This window comes from Pan troglodytes, chromosome X (genome assembly GCF_028858775.2).
Source record: "Pan troglodytes isolate AG18354 chromosome X, NHGRI_mPanTro3-v2.0_pri, whole genome shotgun sequence".
NCBI classification, from domain to species: Eukaryota; Metazoa; Chordata; class Mammalia; order Primates; family Hominidae; genus Pan; species Pan troglodytes.
This window is the reverse complement of record NC_072421.2, coordinates 127,524,875-127,537,121: the sequence shown is the minus strand read 5'-3', so window position 1 is coordinate 127,537,121 and position 12,247 is coordinate 127,524,875. Positions and strand designations below refer to the sequence as shown.

General features: G+C 52.0%; 1 protein-coding gene across 9 annotated transcripts in view; it reads left to right on the top strand.

Moving 5' to 3' along the window:
• The window catches only part of ELF4 (E74 like ETS transcription factor 4), a 46,887-nt gene that overhangs the window by 24,074 nt on the left and 10,566 nt on the right, over positions 1–12,247 (top strand). For 4 of the 9 annotated variants that reach the window (XM_063804228.1, XM_063804227.1, XM_016943871.4 and 1 more), the window contains one exon: positions 6,206–6,490. The exons of 1 other annotated variant lie outside the window; for it this stretch is intronic. In XM_063804228.1, coding sequence (XP_063660298.1) covers positions 6,416–6,490 — 75 coding nt within the window. In that variant the 5' untranslated portion in view covers positions 6,206–6,415. Of the gene's footprint in view, positions 1–775; positions 1,365–6,205; positions 6,491–12,247 lie in introns of those variants that run through there. 4 more of the 9 variants (XM_054676868.2, XM_063804231.1, XM_054676867.2 and 1 more) reach the window with 3 other exon arrangements.

The window sequence follows — 12,247 nt, the reverse complement described above, 5'->3', positions numbered from 1 at the left end:
GAAAACACGCTGGCCAGGCGCGGTGGCTCACGCCTGTAATCCCAGCACTTCGGGAGGCTGAGGCGGGTGGATCACTTGAGGTCAGGATTTCAAGACCAGCCTGGCTAACATGGTGAAACCCCATCTCTATTAAAAATAAAAAAAATAGCCGGGCGTGGTGGCACACACCTATAATCCCAGCTACTCAGGAGGCTGAGGCACACCCTGGAGGCGGAGGTTGCAGTGAGCCAAGATCGCGCCACTGCACTCCAGCCCGGGTGACAGAGTGAGACTCCGTCTCAAAAAATAAAAAAAGAAAAACACGTTTCGGGCTAACAGAGAGCTTTTGCCTACATTAGCTCATTGGCCTTTTGCAACAACCCCTTGAGCTAAATAGGAGATCCCTGTTTTACAAAAGAGGAAAGTGACTTGCCTCAACCCCAAGGCAGAGCTGGGGCTTCTAGCTGGAAAGCCGATGATCTTAGGATCTGCAGGGGCTTCTGGGGGCTCTCCTAGGCTGGAGCTGGCAGACCATTATACTGGGGTTTAGTGGCTGCCCCACACTTGGGTTTCTCCCTTTTCCTGCAGTGGGTTCTCCCGTCATTGGCTTAGTGCCACTGTCCTGTGCTTCGTGCATGAAGCACTAGAGATGGTGATGTGGTGGCCGCAGGCACTTCCAGGGGGTGCTCTTTTGGCCTTCTCAGAGCAGCTGGGGAAATAGGTTCTCTTTGTCACTAACCCTCCCCCTCCTCTTCCTCCCCTGTGGGGCTTCTGTAGTGTAGTGCTCTTTCTTGCCACATAACCACAACCCAAAGAGCTGGGGCGGGGTGAGGACAGGGGATCCAGTGCGCTGCACCAGCCGCAGCAGCCTGCTCCTCCCTCCCTGCCAGGTCCCCAGCCCAGGCAAGGAGTCAGCCCCTTGCCACCCAACAACTGGAACCCTCCAGCCCCACCCTGTGTATTCTGGAGCCAGTGGGGTCCACCTTCTGGAGCTTAATGGGGCCCACAGCCCCTGTTGCTCTCTGGGAGGTCACCTGAAACTCATCATCTGGATGAACGCTTTTTAATTTTCAAAGTGCTTTTCCACTGCCATCTTTATTCACCCGAGACTCCCTGGTGAGCACCTGCTAAGCCTGGATTACTCACAACCCTCACCTGCTCGAAGGATGACAGAAACCACAGCCCAGAAAGATGGCCGACTTTTCCATGGTCACACATCTTGCTAGGATGCAGCCAGAACGCCTCCCTCCTCCTCCCCGACCCTAGGCAGTCTACACTGTGGGTGGGCTGTGGGTCCCCTGGAGAAAGAGGAAAAAGCATCTCTTTGCCTGGGACCTGCCATCTAATCACTCCTCCTCTGGGACAGATCAAGGCCTGCAAAGAAGGTAGGGGAAGAGGCGAGCTGAGAAGGGTGTGAGAGCAGGGGCTGTAACTGGGGAAGAACCCTGGGCCCACCTCACCATCAGAGTTGGGAGAAACCCTATGCTGGAATCAGGTGGTGACAGAGGAGCAAGGAAGGAAACTGGGTTTCTTGTAAATAAGCACAGAGAAACCCCAACCAACAGAGCTTGCAAAACCTTTCTTTTTTCCCTCCCTCTTCCTGGTTTCATCTCAAATGGAGTGGCTGGTAGAAAGAAAGGAATAGGAGAAAGAGCTGACAAAATAGCGGTGACTAGGGCCCCTTCACTGGGCACTTGCTTAAGTAGGAGGGTTAGCTCACTCATTGGAGTCCAGCCATAACTGGACTGAGGTTTGGGGTTCAAGTCCTGTGGATGGGTGAATTCTGCTCTGTTCAGGACTACAGACTGGATATAGTCCTGACTCTGGCCTTCTGTCTCTTAAATCCACGCCACTGGTCACATGGTACAGCAGGCAGTTCCCTGCTTGATGACTATTCGCCTGAGGACGGGCTGTTTTTCAGTCAAGGGTACAGCTGTTCCTGGGGTAGTTTCCATTTTGCTTGTGGTTGTGGGGGAGGGGTGTTGAGGGAGTGGGAAATGGCATGAAGGAAATTGTCACTTCCTTTCCAGAGAATTCCAGAAAGGTTTCATGGAGGATGAGGTATTTCAGGAGTGAGAGCTGGCTCCAAGGGGACAAGGAACCGGAGAAGGAGAATTGTGCTTTGTGGCCCAGCTGACCATCTGGCCTCCATGTTTCCTGGCATGTGCGAAAATGGCACGGGTGTTACCAGCAATTCTGTGAGAGCCATTGGCTCAGCTGAAAGGGTGTAGATTTAAACTCACTCCACGGAGACTGTGGACGTGGCTTTCACATTGGGGCTATTTCCTGTAAGGGAGGCCCAGATGAGTGGTTGCTGGACACTGCTTGGTATGTTTCAGTGACAGCCCCAGGAAGGGTCTGTGCATGTAAAGGGGGCCGAGTTGTGACACAGGAGCAGCCCAAACCACTTCTATTTTGCTTCGGTTTTGAAATGCAGTCAGAGCCACAGAGGTGTGTATTTGCAGGCCAGGAGGTAGGCGCCTTTGCCTGCACACTCCCTCCTAAGGTCCATACACTCAGAGGGCACCCAGGGGCACATACTCTCGCAAAGGCTTTGCTTTTGGCCCAAGTAAGACAGGCGCTGGGAGTCAGAGACCCTGTAGGGCCTCAAAGGGTGTGAAGGGAGTGGAGCTCTTGCCCCTCTGCGAGGGGACTGTGACTGGAGCAAGCTGTGAGCTGTGCAAGCATGGGGCAGGGTAGGGGAATTCACCACCAGTTACTAAGGGTTCACAGGCTCCTCAATTCGCCGAGCCAAGTGTCCGTGTGTGCTCCCTGATTCGTCCACTTGCTGGGGAGGCAGCATCCAGGGCTCTAGGCTACTGAAGCTGCGTCCCAGCCAAAGGGCCCACTGGAGAAGGGAGCCCCTGGTGGGGGCCTCCCTGGCCCACAGGGCACACCTCCTATGGTGGTGGCATCTTTGGTTTCGGGTTCCTGGGAGAAGGAGGTTATTTTGAAGGACTGAAGCGGGGGTTCACTCCTCTGCTGGGGAGAGTGAGTGAACATGCAAATGAGCCTCTCTCCACCTCTCACTTTCAAATCCTCAAACATCTCAAGGGGGAGGGGGAAACTTTCTGGACTGGACGGTTAGGGCGGATGGTTTCTCAGCCTTGGCCAAAAGAGTAGGACAGCTACTTCCTCCCCCTCCATCCCTTCAAGACCTTAGCTTCAGGCTCAGGGTAGACGATCACCAGGATGAGCCTCGGGTGCTGGGTATAGCCTCACAATACCTCACAATCCCGAGGCAGCAAAGCTTGCACCCACCAAGTCCTGGATTTTGCTACCTCAATATGTGGACACAGAAAAGAATGCCCTGGGAATCGTCTCTCTTTGATTTCAAACCTCTCTGCATTGGTGACCAAGGATTCCATTCAATGCAGTGCAGGGCCCTGGCTGCCTCCCTCCCCCACCAGCTCCCTGGCACATGGACTTTGGGGGTCTCATCCCCGGGACCCATGGGCCACATATCTAGCTGGGGCTGGCATTCTCTTCCTGAGAACCCCACCCCCATCTTCAGCACAGCCACTTCCAGCCAGCATTAGCTCAGGTTTGTCATTCTCACGAAGGCAGCTGAGGCTGGCCCGGAGGAGGAACTGACAACTGAGCTTGCGGCTTTGCTGGCCAGACCAGGGCAGCCCTTTGACACACAGAGGCTCTCGTGCACACGTCTCCACGCTTGGGACACATGCACACACCCTGCACACACATATACCTACAGTGCGCTTGCACACCCACAACCAACGCAAATAGCGCACCTGGGTAAATGACAATGCAAAAACATACAGAGGTCACCCCAGAAGGTATGCACATTTTGCTTATTCTCGCGTAAGGCAGAGTACGTGACACCTACCCGCATCCACCGTATACAGATAAACGTTGCCCAGAAAACACACCTCACAGATGCTGACTGACCCATACCACCAATCTATCCATCCATCCATCCATCCATCCATCCATCCACCCACCCACCCATCCACCCATTCATCCCTTCATTCATTCCACAAACACAAATTTAGTGTCTGTTACATGCCATACATGATGCAAGGTGCTAAGGTTTCATCAATGTCCAACACGGTTGTTGCTGCCCTCAAGGAAGCCCCTGTCTTATGGGGGAGGTAAGGAAGGTGCATAAAAGTAGCCCAGGCAGACAGCACCGGCAGTGAACTCGCAAACATGAAATCCTGATCTGGAAAGAAGAGATGAGCAAGCCCGAAGGGAAGGGCTACAGCGAGTGACCTTGGGGGACGGGACACACACAGGAGTTTCATGTTTAGACAAAGTGGGATTAGGTGAAAGTGATCACCTTTAATTTGATTAGTATGAGAATGTTTCCTGGGGGCAGGCAGAAGGCCTGTGGGAGGGCGGGAGCTGCTGTGGAATGCAAGCCTTGGGGCGCTTAGGCTGGGGGGGCAGGGGGGACAGACCTTCCAAGCATAAATGGCCTTGGGAGGCTTCACAGACCAGTGGAGAATGGGTCGCAGGCAGGGTCTGGTGGGGGTGGGGTGGTGGTGGGAGGAGTGAACCTGGGGCAAGGGCTGCAGTTTCCCAGGCGCCTCCTCCCAGTACTCAGCCTCTCACTCGTCCAAAGGGAAATTCAGACCTGAGAGGTTGAGTTGAGCGACTTCTCCCGACTTTTTGTTGGGGTGGGTGGAAAGGTGTGGGGGTGAGGGTGGGGGTGGGGCAAAGGCACGGCCAGCCCTGTGGGCTAACGGAAAGGAAGTAGGAGAGGCCTGGGTGTCTCCTGTGGGGGAAAGCGGTCATCAGGGAGGTCACCGTGGTCCCCCTCCCTTTCCTCCCCTTTGCCCCTCTCTGAAGTTCCTCATTTCTTTCCGGGCCAGGATAAGGTTTGCCCACCCCGGCACTGCCAAGGGAGTGTCAAGGAGGTGGAGTGCAGTGTGTGGCTTCTGCTATGGTGCATGGACCCACCCACACGCACATCCACACACTCAGAACCGAGCCCAGGGGACCAAAGACGTGGCGCCTGGAAGTGGAGAAGCTCCAGTGATGGGGTGGAGGAGCAGAGCTGGCTGGCGAGGAGGGAGGTGGGAGGGCTGGGGCTGTGGGAGGCAGGCCTGGGTGTGACCACCCACAACACGCAGATGAGGCGCCCGGGCACTGACAGCCCTGAGGAATGGCGACAGGGGAAACAAATGCAGGCCCGGACGCCATGTGACACCGTGAGCGCTGAGGGCACGTGGGGCGAGAGGAGGTGTGTTTGGGCTGCGGCAGACACAGAAGATTTCCTGGAAAAGGGGCCTGAGCCAGCCCCAGAGGATGGGGAAGGTTCCGCCTGCCCCTCCTCCAGTCGGGGCTCTCCTCACCAGTTCCCAGGGTGACAGTTCACTCTTGAAACTGAAAGCAAAGCTAAACCAAGAACACAAACCCACACACAGCACAGAGGCCACGCTCTCTGGTGGGTGGCGGCGGTAGTGGTGAGAGTGGGGGGTGCTGATGAAAACAGGGTATGTGGCCCACCTGTCCCCCAGTCTCCAGGCTCTCTGGAGGCTTGGCTCCATCTGAGAGTCCCATCCCTGAGAGCAGGGTCAGGCCACTGCTGGTCCTCACACAATACAACCCCCACAGCGAGGCAGGCATGGGTGTGACCACCCCCACTTCTTCCTCTGTAGATGTGGCCCCTCAAAGCTAACTGGCCCCCACTCCCAAGGTAAGATTAGGCTGACTTCACCTGGAGCCAGGCAGAGTCAGAAGAGCACTACAGAGTGGGTATACAGATACCCACAGGCCCCCACTCAGCTCCTCACACGATTCTTCCCCAAGCCAAGGGAGTTACAGGGATTCTCCATGCTGCTGCCTCGTCCACGAGGCCAGGCCAGGCGCCCTGACTCCCCCTGGGGATTAGTCTTCAGGGTGGAGAGAGCGCAAAGTTCCTCCATCTGGCAGTTTCTCCAGGGGAAGGGGAGGAGGCAGGGAGGGAGGCTGCTTATCTTTGGGACTAGTGCGAGATGCCGATGCTGGTGACCCAGACGGGCACCAACACTCAGCCACTTCCCACTGGAGGCCATTCAGTTGACTTCCTCTCTCCTTCTTTCTTTCCCTGACCTCTTTCTTCTCTGTCGCTTTTCTTCTCTCATCATCCTCCCGTTTCGGCCACTCCTCTATTGGCAGTCTGCCTTAGCATGGCAGGGTCCCTCTGGTTCATAGGCAGTTCTGGCAACAGAGCTCAAGGAAGGTGACTTACTCACTGTCCCCATCTCTCCCTTCTCTCTAGGTCGCTCCTGTGGTTGGTCCAGCCCAGAATGCAGCCTTGAGCCTGGCTTAGGCCACCACCTACTCCAGCTCTCTCCACCCCCTATTTTACTGCAGCTCAGGGGGGTAGGCTCTAGGCTCCAAAGTACCTGGGTATTGTCCCTTCATCAAGAAAGCCCCACAGCTCTGGAGGGCTCTGATAATCCCATTGTCAGCTCTCTGAAAAGACAGCATGGCTATTACCCTACAGCCCAGTGACCTGATCTTTGAGTTCGCAAGCAACGGGATGGATGATGATATCCACCAGGTATGGCCCCAGAGAACAGAGCACAGTTAGCCCCTGTGGACAATCAGATAGACACAGACAGCCAGGGAGCCAGCTGGCTGCACAGCTAGCCAGTCAGCAAATATCCATCAAGCACCTACTATGCTCAGGGCACTGGCCCTGCTTGCCAGCCAGCCTGCGTGCCAGCCAGTCACTCATGAGGCTGGTCTGGAGTCACCGGGCAGTCATTTAGGGAGCTGGTTGCCCACATGCAATCATTGAGCCAGCCAAACATCTGCTAAGTACATCAGCTGGGCTGTTGGTTAGTCAGCAACATGGACCAAACGCATAAGGGGTACACTGACCATCAGATGCATTTTTCGGCCACTTCTCTTCTCCCAAAGTGTCACAGTGAGAAAGCTGTGGGGACAGCCACATAGCAAGAATGAGCACTGCCAGCTGAACTGTAGACTGGCGTCCAGGCCCTGACATTTTCAGAGTTGTCTTTTTGGCCCCAGCCTGAGGATTCAGGACAAGCTGGAAATGAGGTCTTTTGGTGGGAGGAAGTTGGAAAATAGGACAGGATTCTGGTGCTCACTGAGGTCCCCACTGCTCCATACCTTCCCTACACTGGCACGTTTTCTGTGCACTTAGATGTATGTACCCATTGAACGGTGTCCTGGCAGACTCATCACTACCCTCCATTCTCCTTCTTCCACAAAATGGAGAGAGAAGAGGCATCCAGGCACAGTAGAAAGAATGGAAGATTAGGAGTCAGGAGCCCTGGGTTCCGATCCCAGTTTGGCCACAATGTCACCTGAGCAAGTCCTGTCCCTTACCCTATTTTTTTTTTTTTTTTTTGAAACGAAGTCTCACTCTGTCGCCCAGGCTGGAGTCCAGTGGCGTGTTCTCGGCTCACTGCAACCTCTGCCTCCCATGTTCAAGCCATTCTCCTGCCTCAGCCTCCCAAGTAGCTAGGATTATAGGCACTTGCCACCATCCCCAGCTAATTTTTGTGTATTATTAGTAGAGACCGGGTTTCACCATGTTGGCCAGGCTGGTCTCCAACTCCTGGCCTCAAGTGATCCACCCACCTTGGCATCCCAAACTGCTAGGATTACAGGCGTGAGCCACCACGCCTGGACCCCTATCCTATCTGACTGCTGTTTCCCCATCTTCACCAAGAGGCGATCCAACTGGATTATCTCCAAAGGGCATTCCAGTCTAACTCAGATGCTCTCTATTCTAAATCCTGTGAGGATGGAAAACTGTCCAATCTCTAGCTGCCTACCAAAGCCTGCCCCCTAGTGGCCTTTGAGCACTTTGAACTTTCCGTCTACCTCCTTGCCTTAAAGCAGCTCAATTTTATTGAACATATGTGGTGTGCCTAGCCTCGTGGAAGGCATCAGACAAGGAGAAAGGAAGAAAAATCTACCATACATGAGTTCTCAATGCTACTTGTCATTTTCCATTTGTTTCTAGTCCACTCAGCAACTGTTTCTTTTCTTCATAGAGGCTGTTTTTCACAGAAGCAGTTCTTACCTTCCAACCTATCCCTCCACCCTCAGCGGACAGCCTCTCCTCCAATCCACAGAGAAGCTCAAAGCCCAGGACGCCCTCAATTTCCCTCCCTTCTCTCTTTTTATCTGTAACATCTCCTGTTCTTGTTTCCTTCCCACTGGCCCAGGAGAAAGAAATGTTACTTTTCCTTGCAAGGGTGACTCCCAACCTCTGTACTTAATCTGTTCTCTCCTGCATCCTTCAAGACCTCAAACCATCCATCACTTCCTCTCTCTCGTATCTTTTATTTTTTATTTTTATTTTTTGAGATGGAGTTTCGCTCTTGTCACCCAGGTTCCAGCACAGTAGCACAATCTGGGTTCGCTGCCACCTCTGCCTCCTGGGTTCAAGCGATTCTTGTGCCTCAGCCTCTGGAGTAGCTGAGATTACAGGCACGCATCACCAAGCCCAGCTAATTTTTGTATTTTCAGTAGATACAGGGTTTCACCATGTTGGGCAGGCTGGTCTCGAACTCCTGACCGCAGGTGATCCACCCGCCTCGCCCTCCCAAAGTGCTGGGATTACAGACGTGAGCCACCGCGCCTGGCCTCTTGTATCTTTTAGACCTCAGATTTCTTTCCTCAACTTTGAACATCTTCAGGTGTCCCAACCCTAAAAGAAAACCTTCCCTCCCTTCTGCTCCCACCTTCAAAATTGCATCTTTTTATACCTTTTTAGTTCCTTTCTTCCCCCCAGGGTAGTCTCCACACTCTGTTTTTACTTTATTACCTGCCTTTCACTCTTTTTTCTTTCTTTCTTTCTTTTTTTGACAGGGTCTCACTCTGTCACCCAGGATGGAGTGCAGTGGCACAATCATGGCTCACTGCAGCCTCGACCTCCCCAGGCTCAGGTGATCTTCCCACTTCAGCCTCCCAAGTAGCTGGGGCAACAGGCACATGCCACTGCGCCTGGCTAATTGTGTGTGTGTGTGTGTGTGTGTGTGTGTGTGTGTGTGTGTGTAGAGAGAGAGAGAGAGTTTTGCTCTTGTTGCTCAGGCTAGAGTGCAATGGCGCGATCTCGGCTCACTGCAATCTCCATCTCCTGGGTTTAAGCGATTCTCCTGCCTCAGCCTCCCAAGTAGCTGGGATTACAGGCGTGCATCACCATGCCTGGCTAATTTTGTATTTTTAGTAGAGAGGGGGTTTCACCATGTTGGTCAGGCTGGTCTCAAACTCCTGACCTCAAGTGATCTGTCCGCCTTGGCCTCCCAAAGTGCTGGGATTACAGGCGTAAGCCACCATGCCCGGCCTAATTTTTGTATTTTTTGTAGAGATGGGGTCTCACAATGTTGCCCAGGTTGGTCTCAAACTCCTGAGCTCAAGCAATCCTTCTGCTTCAGGCCTCCCAAAGTGCTGGGATTACAATAGGTGTGAGCCGGTCAGGCGTGGTGGCTCACACCTGTAATCCCAGCACTTCGGGAGGCTGAAACAGGCAGATCACCTGAGTTCAGCAGTTCGAGACCAGCCTGACCAACATGGAGTAAACCTGTCTCTACTAAAAATACAAAATTAGCTGGGCGTGGTGGCACATGCTTGTAATCCCAGCTACTCGGGAGGCTGAGGCAGGAGAATCACTTGAACCCGGTAGGTGGAGGTTGCAGTGAGCCGAGATCGAGCCATTGCACTCCACCCTGGGCAACAAGAGGCAACACTCTGTCTCCAAAAAAAAAAAAGAAAAGAAAAAGAAAAACAACAGGTGTGAGGCACCGCACCCAGCCCCTTTCACTCCTTTTAGGAAGCTACTTTTATTTTGAAATACATAATACATGCAAAAGGGTGCATAAATCATATTTAGATATAGACATGTATTAAATGAACACCCAGGCCCTCACCACCCAAATTAAGAAATAAAACATTACCAGTCTCCTAGAAACCTCTGATACCTAACACTTAATGAGAGCTTAGTCTACGCCAGGCCCTGCTCTGAGTGCTTTATGTGTATTGATCTGTTTTAACAATCCTAGGGGGTCAATCATGTGATCACTCTCATTTTATAAATGGGGAAACTGATCCACAGAAAGGTTAGGTAACTTGCCCAAGGTCACAATGCTAGTGAGTAGCAGAGTTTGGTCTCAAGCCCAGGCACTCTGGCTCTAGATCAGCACAATCCAACAGAATTCTCTGGAATGAGGCCAGGTGCGGTGGCTCACGCCTGTAATCCCAGCACTTTGGGAGGCCAACGCAGGCGGATCACGAGGTCAGGAATTTGAGAACAGCCTGGCCAATATGGTGAAACCCTGTCTCTACTAAAAATACAAAAATTAGCCAGCGGCGGTGGCCTATGCCTGTAATCCCAGCTACTCAGGAGGCTGAGACGGGAGAGGCTTGAGCCCAGGAGGTGAAGGTTGCAGTGAGCTGAGATTGTGCCATTGTACTCCAGCCTGGGCAAGAAGAGCAAACCTCCATCTCGAAAAAAAAAAAAATTCTCTGAAATGCTGGAAATGTTCTATGTTTGTGCTGTCCAGTATGGGGCCACTAGTCACACGTGGCTATAGAGCACTTGAAATGTGGCTAGTGCAATTGAAGAAATAAATTTTTAAGCTCTCCAAAGTTTTTATTTACCTCTAAATTTAAATAGTCACCCGTGACTAGTGGATATCATCATGGACAGCTCTAGATGCTGGGACCTTAATCACTACCCAACTGCTTACCTCAGTCTGTCCTCACTGAGATCCATTGCAACTTGGCCTGGGACCCTAGCACTGCTCTGAAACTGATCTAGCCAGGGTGACTGACCATGGCCAAATCCAAAGGTCTTTTATCCATTTTTGTTTCTCTGGATCCCTCAGGAACACTACACAGAGAGGATCATTCTCATTCTTTTTGCATGGGAAAAAAAAAGAATTATCATCCACAAAACAGATCTTGAGACTAAACAATAACAACAAAAAGAATTAACATTCCCATGAAAGAAAATTTGGAAAATACAAAAAAGTAGAAAGGGGGAAAAAATCATTCAAAACTCCATAATGAAAATAAAACTATGGCCAGGCACAGTGGCTTACGTCTGTAATCTCAGCACTTTGGGAGGCCAAGGTGGGTGGATCACTTGAGGTCAGGAGTTCGAGACCAGCCTGGCCTACATGGTGAAACCCCATCTCTACTAAAATACAAAAATTAGCCAGGTATGGTGGCAGGCGCCGGTAATCCCAGCTACTCGGGAAGGTGAGGCAGTAGAATTGCTTGAACCTGGGAGGTGGAGGTTGCAGTAAGCCAAGATCGTGCCACTGCACTCCAGCCTGGGTGACAGAGCCAGACTCTGTCTCAGAAAAAGAAAAGAAAAGAAAAGAAAACTATGATTAACATCCTGGCATATTTATTTATTTATAGAGGTTTTTTCTTTTTAATTTTTTTTAAAATAGAGATAGGGTCTTGCTGTGTTGCCCAGGCTGGTGTGTGAACTCCTAGGCTCAAGCGATGCACCTGCCTCAGCCTCCCAAAGTGTTGGCATTACAGGCATGAGCCACCACATGCAGCCTCTATATGGAGTTTTTTTAAAAAAACACATGCAGTCATACTGCTTTTTAATTTCGCTTTGCTTAATTTCAAAACACTTCTGTTCTCTAGGGGTTGAATTCTCATCTCAATTTTCTTATCTACTCCAAGGGACTGAACGACCACCAGCTCCCTTTTGAACTGTTAGACACTTATTTTTGACTCCCTGATAGGCATCTCTATTTCAGATGTCCCAAAGGTACCTCAAGCTCACCACATCCAGACATTGTAGCCCTTATCTTGGTCCACAGCCTGCTCTTCCTCCTCCTGGGCCCTCCCTTGGCATGAGCAGTATCTCCATGTCCCTGTTGAATGAAGCTGGAAATTGAACCCCTCTCCCCCATCCAGGCAGTGACTGAGTCCTGACATTTCTACTTCTATAATGCCTCTGTTCTGTCTTCATTCCCACTATCATTGCCACAGACGGAGCCCGAAGATGTCTGAGCCCCTAACTCTGGCTGCGAACTAGGTCCCCAGCCCTGACTCTAGACTGAATCCCTCTTGTCCCCTGACTATAGGTTGAGCCCCTTGCCCTTGCCATCAGCTGGTCTATTCCCAATGGCCTTAGAATGAATCTAATCCTCATAGACTGAGCCCTAACCCGGCCACGGGTTAAACCATAACAACTACAACCAGTTAAAAATACTTGCCTGGCCGGGTGCAGTGGCTCACGCCTGTAATCCCAGCACTTTGGGAGGCCGAGGTGGGTGGATCACGAGGTCAGGAGATCGAGACCATCCTGGCT